This window comes from Empidonax traillii, unplaced genomic scaffold (assembly GCF_003031625.1).
Source record: "Empidonax traillii isolate 1590-97213 ecotype Southwest subspecies unplaced genomic scaffold, ASM303162v1 scaffold454:size726355, whole genome shotgun sequence".
In the NCBI taxonomy this organism is placed as follows: Eukaryota; Metazoa; Chordata; class Aves; order Passeriformes; family Tyrannidae; genus Empidonax; species Empidonax traillii.
The window spans coordinates 116,834-129,447 of record NW_020955647.1 but is presented as its reverse complement, the minus strand read 5'-3'; the positions used below and the strand labels follow the sequence as shown (position 1 = coordinate 129,447).

General features: G+C 45.2%; 1 protein-coding gene across 2 annotated transcripts in view; it reads right to left on the bottom strand.

The window, feature by feature from the left end:
* The window catches only part of PRKCZ (protein kinase C zeta), a 29,326-nt gene extending 21,766 nt beyond the window's left edge, over nt 1–7,560 (bottom strand). Inside the window, exons 1-5 of one of the 2 annotated variants that reach the window (XM_027895263.1) lie at nt 7,367–7,560; nt 6,441–6,644; nt 3,279–3,400; nt 1,582–1,671; nt 1,161–1,211 (exon numbers count right to left, since the gene is read on the bottom strand). In XM_027895263.1, the coding sequence (XP_027751064.1) occupies nt 1,161–1,211; nt 1,582–1,671; nt 3,279–3,400; nt 6,441–6,511 (334 nt within the window). In that variant the 5' untranslated portion in view covers nt 6,512–6,644; nt 7,367–7,560. Of the gene's footprint in view, nt 1–1,160; nt 1,212–1,581; nt 1,672–3,278; nt 3,401–6,440; nt 6,645–7,090; nt 7,318–7,366 lie in introns of those variants that run through there. The other variant, XM_027895264.1, reaches the window with a different exon arrangement.
* Between the last annotated feature and the right edge of the window lie 5,054 nt (nt 7,561–12,614).

Genomic DNA, 12,614 nt, shown 5'->3' with positions numbered 1-12,614 from the left:
AACTGCAACTCCTAACAAATTAACCCAAAAAGCCTTTCTGCTACAATATCTACACCTTTAATGAGTTCATTAATTAGGTGTCTCAGGGATCATTTCTTTAACTCTTCTAATCAGAGTAGAAAAGTCTTTATTTTCTCTAATTGGCTGAACAAGGACAGCAGACAGTGTTGCACATTTACTCTTCTTTCTTTCCAGAAGACAACTTGAATAACCTGGTCAACATGAAAACTTGTCTGGTTTTTACATTTAACCTTTCACCTACTGTAGTTCAAAAGTGAGAAATCATATTTGAATTGTAATATTTTGGTATTTATTTCACTCACTCCAGCTTTGTAAAAGTCCTCAATGGAGCAACTATTAATATTAATTCTCTAATTAAAAATATTCCTAACTATCACCACTGCACCACACATTTTTAGCCAGTCTGTCAGTTAAATCCTGGTCAATCAAGTGCTCTTCTCTAGCATTTTATCAGCAATTACTTTTATCTCCTCTTCTGTTCCCCAAAGAGCAAAGGTCCTTCAGGTTCTTCACTCATCTTCTCCTCCCGCTCCAGTGAGAGCCAAGCATCATCTGCTACCTCTGCACCCAGTTATTCCCATTCCTTTCCTTAACATTTCCCAGGATACGAACTGAGGTCCTGATGCCATCCCCCCATAATGAAAAGTGACTCCACAGCCATTTAATCCTTTTATCCCTGTGCAGCTCAGGCTACTAAAATACAGGTAAACCTTATCAATTATGTGTCCTTCCTCTGGAGCTTTATCTACCTTTCACAGGATTATTTTTACAGAGATTAATAACCTTTTTATTAAAATGGCTGCATCTCCCTCTTGAGTACATCCCTTCTTTTCCCTGCAAGTTAAAAGCCCAGAAGAACCACAAAAGCAAATGCCCATGTTCAAACATGCACCTAAAATCCTGCTGTCTCTTCCTCCCAATAATTAACTACTGCAAACCAGCGTTAAAAACATTAAAACACTGCTACAACATTGATTTCTGTCATTTCTGTTGACAAAGTATTAAAGACTTTACATTCTTTTAAGAAAACAGAACAGATACACAACTGTAACACTAGATCATAAAAATCTTTTAATATATTTCTTTTCCATATGACTGCAAAATATTTAGTTAAAATATAACAACATTTTAATACTCACTATCTTCTCCTGGACAGGGCATGCCGGGCTTCTCTGGAATGCTTGGGAAAACTAAAACAAAAACATTAGATTTTTAAGGTAAAGGATTCTTAGTCCTCTTTCCTTGACTCTTGAGTATATTTACACAGAGACAGTTTCTGGAAGCCCTTAAATAATTCTGCATGAGGAATGATGTAATCAAACTTTGGTTCCAGACTGGCAGGATCTTACACTGGAGTGAAGCACCAGTAAATCTGTGCAGCTAAAACTCAAAGCTTTGTTCAGCTTTGGGCTCCACTTTCTTCTCACAACAAACTGCGGGGCAGCTACACCAGGACTGTTACTGGGCAGACAGAGGAGCCGCTCCAGCTCCAGCTGCACCCCCTGCAGCAGCAGCTGGGACTGCCAGACACACAGAGGGTCTGAACTGTGCAATACTTGCCATGGATAATGAGCCCCTCGTCCCTGTTCTGGCAGTACAACCGGAAGGCCTCCTCCAGCTCCATCTGCGATGAGATGGTACAGGGGTCACCTGTAAGAGACACACAACAGCTGCAGCCTTGAGGAGTTGAGGGCACAACTTCAATCACTCAGTAAAAAGTGCACCAGCCTCGAGGACTGCCTTTCTTTGAATCACTTGTTACTAAGCTGGCACTTTGCTCAAAGCCAAAAGGGAGTAACAGAATTATTCTTCCCAGCTTTATCAACACTGAGCAGATAGAACTGCACTGCACTGGTGTGCCACAGGATAACACAATGTAAAAGGGGACAGTTATACTTAAAGATCCCCTTGTTTTCCTGTCTGCTCCTGGTCACGTTATCAGCATTACCTTGTGAGGGTTATTTTTGCTAAAACTCGGTAATTAATCCCCAAATCCCCTTAAGCAGACCCACGTAAAGTACAGTACGTCACAACGGACAGGGAGCCAGCAAACAGCCAGGGTGTCACCCTGACCCCCTGCCCCCTGGGAACACCCCCTCCTGAGCACAGCTGGGTGACACGGGACCTTGTGCCATGACACCAGGGTCCAGCCACATGTTACGTCTGAGCTCTTATCTTTAAAAATTATTTGAAAAATCATTTATAAAGTGATGCATCCAGAGCCCACCTACTCCTCTTTGAAGGCCACTGCTGCTGATGATCTATAAATACTGCAATAATGCAGCATGAAAGACATTGGAATTATTTGTACTGCAAATCAACCATCCACATTTGTTATATGTTTATGGGATTTTATTATGAGCGAGCTATTCATAGCTCAAACATTTTGGATCTTGTCAAAAACAAAGAAACGCTACAAAAGCCCAACAGAAAATCTGTTTTCTTCAGCTCTTGGTAGGTTTTCTTTATTCATTAAGCCATCGGCAATTGCTTGCTTTTAGTTGGTTCAAAGAGAACATCTGCTTGTGCAGTCAGACAAACGAACTCCAATTCCATGTGGCAAGAAGTGGAAACACTCGTATGCAGACTCAGGATAACACAAAACCTGGGAGGGTTGGGGACAGCCGACACAGCAGACTGGCTGCAACTCAACAGCTCCGAGCCAGAAGGGTTGGACAGGTACGGGCTTAGCCAAGGCTGGAGGAAAACACTTATTAGAACTGCAGCTGAAGAGATTTGTTGTTTTAATTTAGGTTAGCCTCACAAAGCCAGTGCAACAGATAGCAGGACTCATGTCTTCAAATCCTCCAAGACAAAACTCCTGAGGTTTTCTCCTTCCCTGCAATCATCTCCCTTTATTAGCAGGCATGCAGCTCCAACAGCTAAGCACGGGCAGTGTAATTACCTCCCATGCCCTTCTGATCAGGTTACTTTTTATTACACGCCCAGGAAAACAAAGGTTAGAAAAGTGAGGTTAGCAGAGTTGCCTCTGTCTTTCTGGGTAATCAGAAGACAAAGAGTAAATTTAAAAATAATTGATATTACTCCTTGATATCTTAAAAAGGACTCTGACTATAGGCTATCCTCTTCCCCAGACATTACTTTAAAATTTGATTCAAACTCTCCACAGCTAAGAGAGAGTACAGGCTGCTATCCACAATGTGACATTTGGTTATACAAGTTCCCTCAGTGCCCCTGCTCCGTCCCACGATGAACAACAGCCCCAAGAATGCCCAAGCAGTGCTCCAGTCCCATACCTTCATCATCAATCCACTTGAGGGTGATTGGCTGCTCCTGCTGCAGGTTGCACATCTCGTGCACTTCATCACAGAGCTCAGCATAGCTCATTGAGGCATCCAAGTTTGTTATCAGGATGTCCCTGCAGGACAGGAAGACATCAGGTTTTATCAGGAAATACCTGCATTAGCCTGCATATCCCAAAATTCCATCTGTGGACACTAAGCTGCAGAATCACACTTGGAGAATGAGCACTGCTCATATGAAATGCTCCCACTATGTCACCAGGATTACAGCTCTCAGGGCTTACCTTCAAAAAACCCACTTTAGTACAGAGGAAATAATTGTGTTAATCACCTACCTTTAATGCATGTTTACCTGGGTGAGCAAAGTTCCCTTAATATAATTATCAGCCTTTGAAGTGTTGTTAGAAAAAAACAGAAGCTTTCGTAAAAATTAATTTTTTTAATCCAGGTAATTCCTCCGTCAGGAGATAAGTAAAATCTCCATTATTGTAAAATCCTTTTAAACTGTGGGCTTTTCCTCACATCCACTATATAGCTGGAGAGGAAGCTTTGATTAGGTGAATTGTCACAAGATGTAATTACAGGACAATTCAGATAAAATCTTACTCCAGTTCTGCACCTTGTGCTCTGCTTTCACAGTGTCTAAAACGAGAAGGTGGACCCAGCACTGAGCTGGGCTGATGGGAACACTCAGTTTATCTCAGCATTGTGACAGTAACTCCCCACACAGGGAAAGCCCACACAGGGCTGGCACTGCAGCTCAAAGGTTAAAAAAAGAGATTATGCACAACAAACTCTCGTGATATGAACTAGACTTTCTCCTCTTTTTAAAATACTTTTCAAATGACTATGGGAAACCAGCTAATAAACAAGTTAAAGAAGAAACAGCAGATGAACTTAAGTCATTTTGCTGCCTTCAAAACCTTCCAGGGGCTAATTAGGAGAGTGTTTTGTAGTTAATGGCTACTGGCATGTTTAATTCTTTCACCTCTTAGTCTAATACAGCAGAAGTTGCCCAACATGAGTGAGATAACTTTCCTATTTCCATCCTGTGTGACAAGTCACTTTAGAAAAAATGTTATATCACATATTCTGCCTACTTATGTCTTTCAGTCAGCAGCTGAATAGTACTATGCTGAACTAAGAAACTTAAATTCCACAACTTACATTTTAAATGATATGCATTAATAACTTTCCATTTTGCCTTGGCTGAGAAAAATTACAAGCAAAGCTCTAAGACAATCACTTTAAAGAACTGAACTGTTCCAAATTCAGACTAAAAGCACTGCTACCTTTTCAAGTGTAACTTTAATCTACACTTTGTAAAGCTCTCAAAGAACAGCAACTTAGTAATTCTTCATAACAAAACAGCAGCAGCAACACATCCACCACCTGCCACCCTGTAAACCTGTATTATCTACAATACTGAGAGCTGTCAGGTGGGGCCGAGTTTAGGAGCATTTCCCTGTCAAAGAAGTCATGTTTTATGCATTTAGGAAAGTAGGAGACCCAACTGGTTCTCACAGCAGCGTTTGAGGGCTGCTGCAGTGCCTTGCCCCAAGACAAGGTCACTAACAAATGCAGCTCGTTATTTAAGGCACTGCCACCACAATACTCATGAAATGGAGCACCTGTAGGTCTGGGGTAGCTGGACAATCACACTTCAAACCTGAAAATACAGAGCTACACACACTACAAACTCCAACCAAAGCTGGCAAATACCAATCAGCCTTGAATTGTTAACATTATTGTAATTACGCCACTCTACAGGTGGATTAGGGAACATATTCATCATGCCCATGTTCCTTCTTAATGTCTCTACAGCCACACCAGGCAGGGCTCAGCTAAGTGGAAACCATTCCTTGTTTAACACCAAAGAACCCCACAGGACTATTTTGAAAAGGTATTTGAAGGGGACACTCCACAGTAACACGAAGAGCTAAGGACCAGTGAGTTCCGTACGAGCAGTCACAGCAAGAGAATCCCACAGACAGTGTGTGTCACCACCTCGAGCCAAGGGAACAGCCAGCAAACAAAGCTGCACCTATGGAAGTGATTCCAAGTCACCAGGTGTACACCAGGTAACCCCAGTAACCGCAGTAGTGAAATAAGAATTACACAAGTTGCCTCCCCCCTGCAATGTGCTCAGGCAGTAATTTACCCTGTGCTATGCCAGGAACTCTGTCACACCCAGGGACACGAATACCTGAGATGCCCAGACTGCACTGGTGTGGTTCACAGCTTTCGTGCTCAGATCTCTAACTGGGATGTCAGTAAGGTATTTGCACTGTTATTTTCATTGTAGCATAAGGAAATAAATAACTGAAAGTCAGTGGCACAGCTGGAAGCTGAAGCCACCTAGAGCAGGTACATTTTAACAGTAATTTAGAAGAAAACTGTCATCACCAAATTAATGCAACTGCTCTGGAATTCTAAACTCAGGACCTCAAGCTACTTGGCACTGACCTGGTGGATAAGTTTAAGAACAACCACAGCAGTAGCAACATTTACTTACATAGCAGTAAAACATCAGAAAAGATCATTTGAGTCATTTACCAAATGCCAGCAAGTTCAGTCTAAATACTTCAAATTTAAGGGTCTACTTAGGCCAAATATTTAACTCCTCAAGTGATTTAAACTTAGGCCTTGAAGGAAGACAGAGACCAAAGCAACTTTATTTTACAAAGGTCCTCGCAGTGGGCAGCAAATCCATCAGATTAAACATACCTGAAAATCCAGATTTCATGTTGCAGTAGTAAAACCTTCCTGACTCTACTGACAGCTGAGTGAAGTCATAGAGGGCCGTGACACTTTTATTACAGATAAAATGTAATAACTGGATGCTGGAGATGGAGCTGGACCTGCCTGTGACCGTGGGAATCAATAATCCATCAGCCCAGAATAACTGCACGCCAGTTATGCACGTTTTCCCCCCTTCTGAGAGAAGAATAAATTAACTTTCCTTCCTGATCAGCATGCTGCAGGACTCTGAAGGGTATTTTAATAGCCCAGAAGTTTACCTACCTGATCTGACATTAATTACAAATCCACCAGTGCCCTGGTTACTCTATCGCCAGGTCAGACCACGAACTCCTGCTCAATAAGCTTCAAAAATAGACAGTGCACAAACACAGAGGAAAGGACACGCTGACTTACCCACTGTAGTGTGTTTTTACTCTGATGAAGTCTTTGTTCAAATCAATTTTTGAGCCCATTCTGCTAGGCATGGTCTGTATTTAGCAGTCTAAATGAAATTATAAATACGTAGAAAGAAGTTCATTCAAGACAGATAACTAATTCTGAAGGGAAGGGCTTCACACGTGAAATATGAGTTTCTGCTCCAGATGACTCTCAATCCAGCTGCATATAAAAAAAAAAAAAAATCAGAATATTTATGAATATACACACACTCTGCTAAACAAATGAGTTGTGTCAAATCTCAGAAACACAAATAGCTTTACATGGAACAGCAAGAAATCAAAAAGAAACTGTGTAAGACCACTGACCTGCACAGAAATTAAACGAGACTGGTTAAAAATACCCCGTGCAATTTAGTTTAACAGAAATATCCCAACCGTTTGAGGATGCTTGCTTAAAAAAACACATCCAACAGCTCCCTCTCAGCCGAAAATACTCCAAGGAAATCTTTACTTATTCATCAACACAGCATCTGGCTCTTTTCTTCCACAGAACAGAGTAACTAGAAATAGTTTTTATATACATAGAACACTGAAGTCAATTAACGTCGGGTATAAATTCACCCCAGAGAAGCAGGAGGGGAACCCCACGGGGCAACTTTACCTCACCTTTAGGATCGGAAGGTGACAAACATCCTGTTTATTCCAAATCAGCGCCTCACACACCTCTGCGTGTTCCCGGACACCTCCCCGACCCCGCCGTCCGGGCGAGCCGGGCCACGGGTACCGGGGAGACCCCAGAACGGCAGCCCCTCCTCCCCGGGGGCTCAGGGGGACACGGAGCCCCCCGGCCCCGGCCTGCCACACCGGGAGGCGACACCGCCGCTCGGGACGAGGCGGCGCCGGCACCTCCCCGGGCGGAGCGGGCTGTGCCTCTCCTCTTACCTGCTCCGGCCCCACGCGCCGTGGGGAGCAGGGGCCGCTCCCTGCGCGCCCCTCGCCGACACCTCCCGCGGCCTCAAGTTGCTCAAAGTCCCGCGAGGAAGTTTCGGGGCGGACTTTGCCTCGCTGCCGGCGGGGCCCCGGCGGGGAGCGGCGGCGGCGGAGCTCCCGGAGCCCCTCGGGTTCCCGCTCGGGTCCCCCCTCAGAGCCCCTCCGGTGCCCCCCCCAGCCGCCGTCCCGCCTCAGCGCCCCGCGCCCACCCCCGCCCGCGGCAACATGGCGGCCTGAGGGCGGGAGCGGCGGCCAATGGGGAGCCAATCCCCGCCCGCGTCCCGCCCCCCCGCCGCCAATCGCGGCGCGGGAACCGTTACCTGGGGACACCGCGGCGTCCCGGCCAACCAGAGCCCGCGGGGACAACACCTGCGGCCAATGGCAGCGCCGCGAGACAGGGAGGGGCCCTGAGGGGCGGGGAGGGGCCGTGAGGGGGAACAGGTGAGGGGACAGGGGTGAGGGACCGTGAGGGGGAACAGGTGAGGGGACAGGGCTGAGGGGCCGTGAGGGGGCGATGAGGGGCCCTGAGGGGACAGTGAGGGGACAGGGCTGAGGGGGGAACAGATGAGTGGGCAGTGCTGAGGGGACAGTGAGCAGGGAGAGGTGTGAGGGGACAGAGGCAGGGGGACAGATGTGAGGGGACAGGTGACAGCTGGTGGGACAATGCTGAGGGGACAGGTGAGAGGTGTGAGGGGACAGGCCCTGTGTGCCCCCCCGAGGCTGTCAGAGCTGCTTCCCGGGAAGGCTCCCCCAGTGGAGGAGCAGAAATGCCCTGTGAGTGGGATGAGCCAGCAGTGGGATGCCCTGTGAGTGGGATGAGCCAGCAGTGGGATGCCCTGTGAGTGGGATGAGCCAGCAGTGGGATGCCCTGTGAGTGGGATGAGCCTGCAGTGGGATGCCCTGTGAGTGGGATGAGCCAGCAGTGAGATCCCCTGAGTGCCCATCCAGCTCCTGCTCACAGCCGTGGGAACAGCGAAACCGCAGCCAAGGTTATCAAAAAGAGGGAATAAAATAACAGTACTAGAGTGGCCAGAGCAGAGGGAGAGAGACAAACAGCAGAGTTGTTGTGCTGGTGCTATTGGAGTGACCGTGGTCTCACAAGAGCCCGTCTGTGGCGTGGTTAATGCCCCTCACTTTGTAGAGCCGGGTTTGGGTGTTTTTCCCTAATTCTCCTTTGATCTCCCACACCGTGAGTGCTCTGTGACTGGAGCAGGAACATCTCCTGTGTGGAGGAGATCAGAGCCTTGTTCCTCCGCTGAAGGCTGGGATGGTGAACTCGGAGAGTCCTCTAGTGGAAATGCTGCTTATCCTGCCCTGATTTCCTTGTGTGATTCAAAACTTTTCCAGGCAAATAAGCTATCCAAGAGAAAGGTCTGCTTTGGGGCCTTGCTTGATCTGTTTATATTCACCTTTGGGCAACGTAACCCACCAAATTTGAAAAATAAACCAAATGAAGGAGTCTCCACTCTTAGATTTTTTGAGGCTTACCTGGAGTTGAGCTGTCATAATTAGTGTTTTGAAATGGGAAGAAATTCAATCTTTATCCTCAAGTTCTTTTCAGGCCCCATTTAGTACTTTCTCAGTGACTCTCTGGGCTTTGGGGGGTGTATGTGTTGAGTTTGCAGCATTGTAGCTCTGAGCCTCCTTTTGGTGTTTCTGCAGTCTTCCAAAACACAAATAAATAATAGTTGACATTAGTTTAAATAGAAGTAAAGTGGGAAAATTAATTCCCATCGGTCTAGATGTTTTCTCTGACACCAAGGAAATGCACCAAATGGTTTCATTTATCAGTCTTCAATCTGAATTATTTGTGCAGCCTCTGCTAATTTTATCTTGGTGGGAACTGTCAATATGGTTTCAAAGTTGGCCCTTAAATCTTCACGTGTTCCAAATGTCTCTGCTTAAAATGGAGAACATTATGTAAGATGTGTCTATAAACATAATTCTTTCAGGTCAAGCTACACTTTGATCTGCAGCTCCTTGAGCTGTTGGATTGGGAGATAAAAGGTTCTTCAGAACTGTGATTTGAGGTTTTTGGGGGGTTTATTCCTGCTTGTTCTGGGCTTTTTTTTCCAGCACAACTTACCAAGGAGAAAAGCTTAGGTGCGTTTTCAGTGCTTGATGAAAACCTGAACCGTAATATTTTTACATCTTGCCCAGAAATTTTGTAGTTGTTTGGAGATATTTTGTTCCTGTTATTTTAGAAGTCTTATTTTGAGTTGGTTTCTATTTTCTTATTTTACGAAACTGTTTAAACAGTTGAATTTCCTAATAGATGCTTCTCACTCCTGGGCAGATGGCATTTTTTGGAGAGGATGTTGGCTTTGCTCTGTGCATTAGCTAACAAGGTTGTAACTGGTTTGCAAACACAACAAGCTGTAAATCCTGAGTGTATTCCTAAGCTTTTTATTCTCCTTTTTTTTTCCAGATGGCAGGCATTGCACTTTTTGTTTTCTAATAAGCCATCCTCACCTTAATGAAAAGTTGTAGTGTTGCTGCCTACTACACCAAGATTTGAAGAGCTGAGAGGCTCCTGCAGGTAATTTAATTTTATTCCAGGTTTAAATTAGATATTTATTGCATCTAAAATTTTAGTTCTTTTTAAAATTATTATTATTGTTGTTATCTCTTGAGGTCAGATCTTTTATTCTGAAGTGATGTGTTTGAGAAAGAGAAAGCTTAAAAAAAGGAGGGTTTTTTTCAAATATCCCAGTTCTGGTTTGAAAATAAGTCCATAACTCTACATTCAACCTCAGCATTCAATCGTCAGATTTATTGTGGCAGTGGAGAAGGTGATTTATCAAGGAATCTGGAGTTGGTATTTCAGCTGCTGGGAGCCTGAATTAGCTCGTTCTGGAACTGTGGTTCTGACTAAAAGTGAGGATCATCCCTTGGTGCTGCTTTCCAGCCGTTCTTCGTTATTTCGTGGCACTCCTGGCTCTGGCAGTAACTTCGAGGCTGAGTTCCCTCCAGGATGTACATCTGCACGTTTCCAGCAGATGGCAAGAGACTCCCAGGCAACCGTCCGGGTTGTGCAGACAGAGCTCCCGGGTCCTGTTCTGTGTGTCAGAGCCTCAGGCTGCTGGAGCTGCCCCTTAGGAATGAGTGTAAGGGGGGAAAATATGCTGGCATCAACCCAGAGTGCTGCCTGAGCCATCAGACACAAAGTGCTGCTCTGTCTCTGACCAGGCTGACCAAAACAAACTCCTTTCCTCCCTCCTAAATGCCCCAGGAAGGATCATCATGGCAATTAGTTCTTACAGCCAGTTGTTGAGAAAAGGGGGCCAGCAGTTCTAGCTGCACCTCAGGAGAAGTCAGCAGGTACCCTGTCAGAGACTCGAGATCCCCAGCTGTCCTAGGACCTGGCAGTTTTCCCAGGCCTCAGAGGTGTAGTCAGGATCAGAGTGCTGATTTCAGGCTGACCTGAACAGCAGGTAAATGAGTGGAGGTGGCTCCTGTCCACGAACACGTGTGAGAGGTGGGTCCCAGCTCTGTGCCTCCCCACACGATGTCTCTGCAGCAGATCCAACCACCACCATGTGCATCTCTTTTTTTTTTTGGCCAAGGAAGAGACAAGATGTTGTTTCTGTTGAAATCCCTGCCAGTGAAATCACTGAGTTCAGTGGGAACGACTTTGGGCCAAATGCCATTAAGTTTGGGTGAAAATAATAAGGCAAAGCATTAATATGTTTTAACATAAACTGGAGTAAAGCGCAGATCCTACATAACACCAGAAATCACCATGGTAATTCTTAGTAGATTTTCTTGCTGGCTGGAATATTAGTGTTTTTTCAGCCCATGTTAAAATAGACAAAATGAATAATGTTTCAAGACTATTTTAAGCCAACACCTCCCTTACTTGTCTGTCTTATATAAGATAGAACCAACCAGAAGTTAACACACTTGTTGACACCTCATTAGCCAGGAAGATAAAGAACTCCATGAGTAGCCCAAGCTACTTATCTTTAAAAGCAAATAAAACCAAACCTCTGTGGTTTTGTGTTTTGGTTTTTTTTCAGGATATTTAAACAACCTGTTCAATTTTACAATACTATCTGCACTGTAATTTATAAAAAAACCCCCACAGATCCCTCCTGTCTTTTCTCCATATGCACATGCAAGCTTGTATTTGTAAAAGTTGCCCCCACAAAGATGAGGGCAGGATAATCTTAAATATATCTGTGAAAACACAGCGAGTTTAAGAGGTACAGAAATAGATCTTTTGTATTAGTCTGAAGCTGAAGGAAACGTAGCAATAAAGGAAGAACAGCCTGGTCGGAGCATTACACCAGATGTTTTACAGATTACTCTGCATTTCATCACTCAGTCTTTGTTTAATCTTAAGGCTGTAGTATTTGTGGTGCTGGAATAGCTCAATGGCCTATATATTATTTTACTGCTTGCAGCTCTGGCTGTTCCAAGTGGCCAAAGCTGGCCACTTACCCATCAGTGTGGAATGAAAGGCTGCCCTGTGCCAGCTGGTGACCCTGTGAATGAAAACTGAGAGTCTGCTGATCCCCGTGCTGCTCTCACTCACACACTGACCCCACAGCACAGAACGCAACCTGGGTTTGTGGTAACTGACTGTGGTAAAGATGTCTGGGCCAAGGTTACAGAGAAGAGTTTCCTTCAGAGGGTGGAGGATTTGAGGGCCGAGTGAAGCTCAGGGTTTGCAGTGTGCAGTGCAGGAGAACGGGACAGGAGCCTGTGTTTGTGTGGAGTGCGCTGGGGAATCAGCACTGGGCTGTCCCCTGCCTTTCACTAAACACTCCCTGGAAGGTACAAAGGTTTGTAAACGAGGACTTTCACTCGCACTGGTTTTCAGAGCTGTGGGACAAGATGATATTGGCTTTGCCTAATACGTCCTCGTGCCAAAGAGAACAAAAATCTCCTCCTTTTTTTCCTTTTTCAAGTGGGGAAAAAAAAGGGAAAGAGCACTGAGGATGGAGTTGAAGTATTGCAAGAGTTAAAGAAAGGGATAAGCTTCCCAAGGTTCCCAGGGTCTCAGAAATGAGGGATATTTGGGTTTATCTTCTTGGACCAATCTTTTCACGGAACAACGAGCTCCCAGTAGCCCCTGATTAGTCCTGTTGGTGCTATATTTTGTGACAGCCTGGGCTTGACTGTCCTCTCAGATTTGTTTTTACTCTGCAGGAGCAGATCCCTGGTGCCTTATGTAATGAGGGGCTTAGATCTGCAG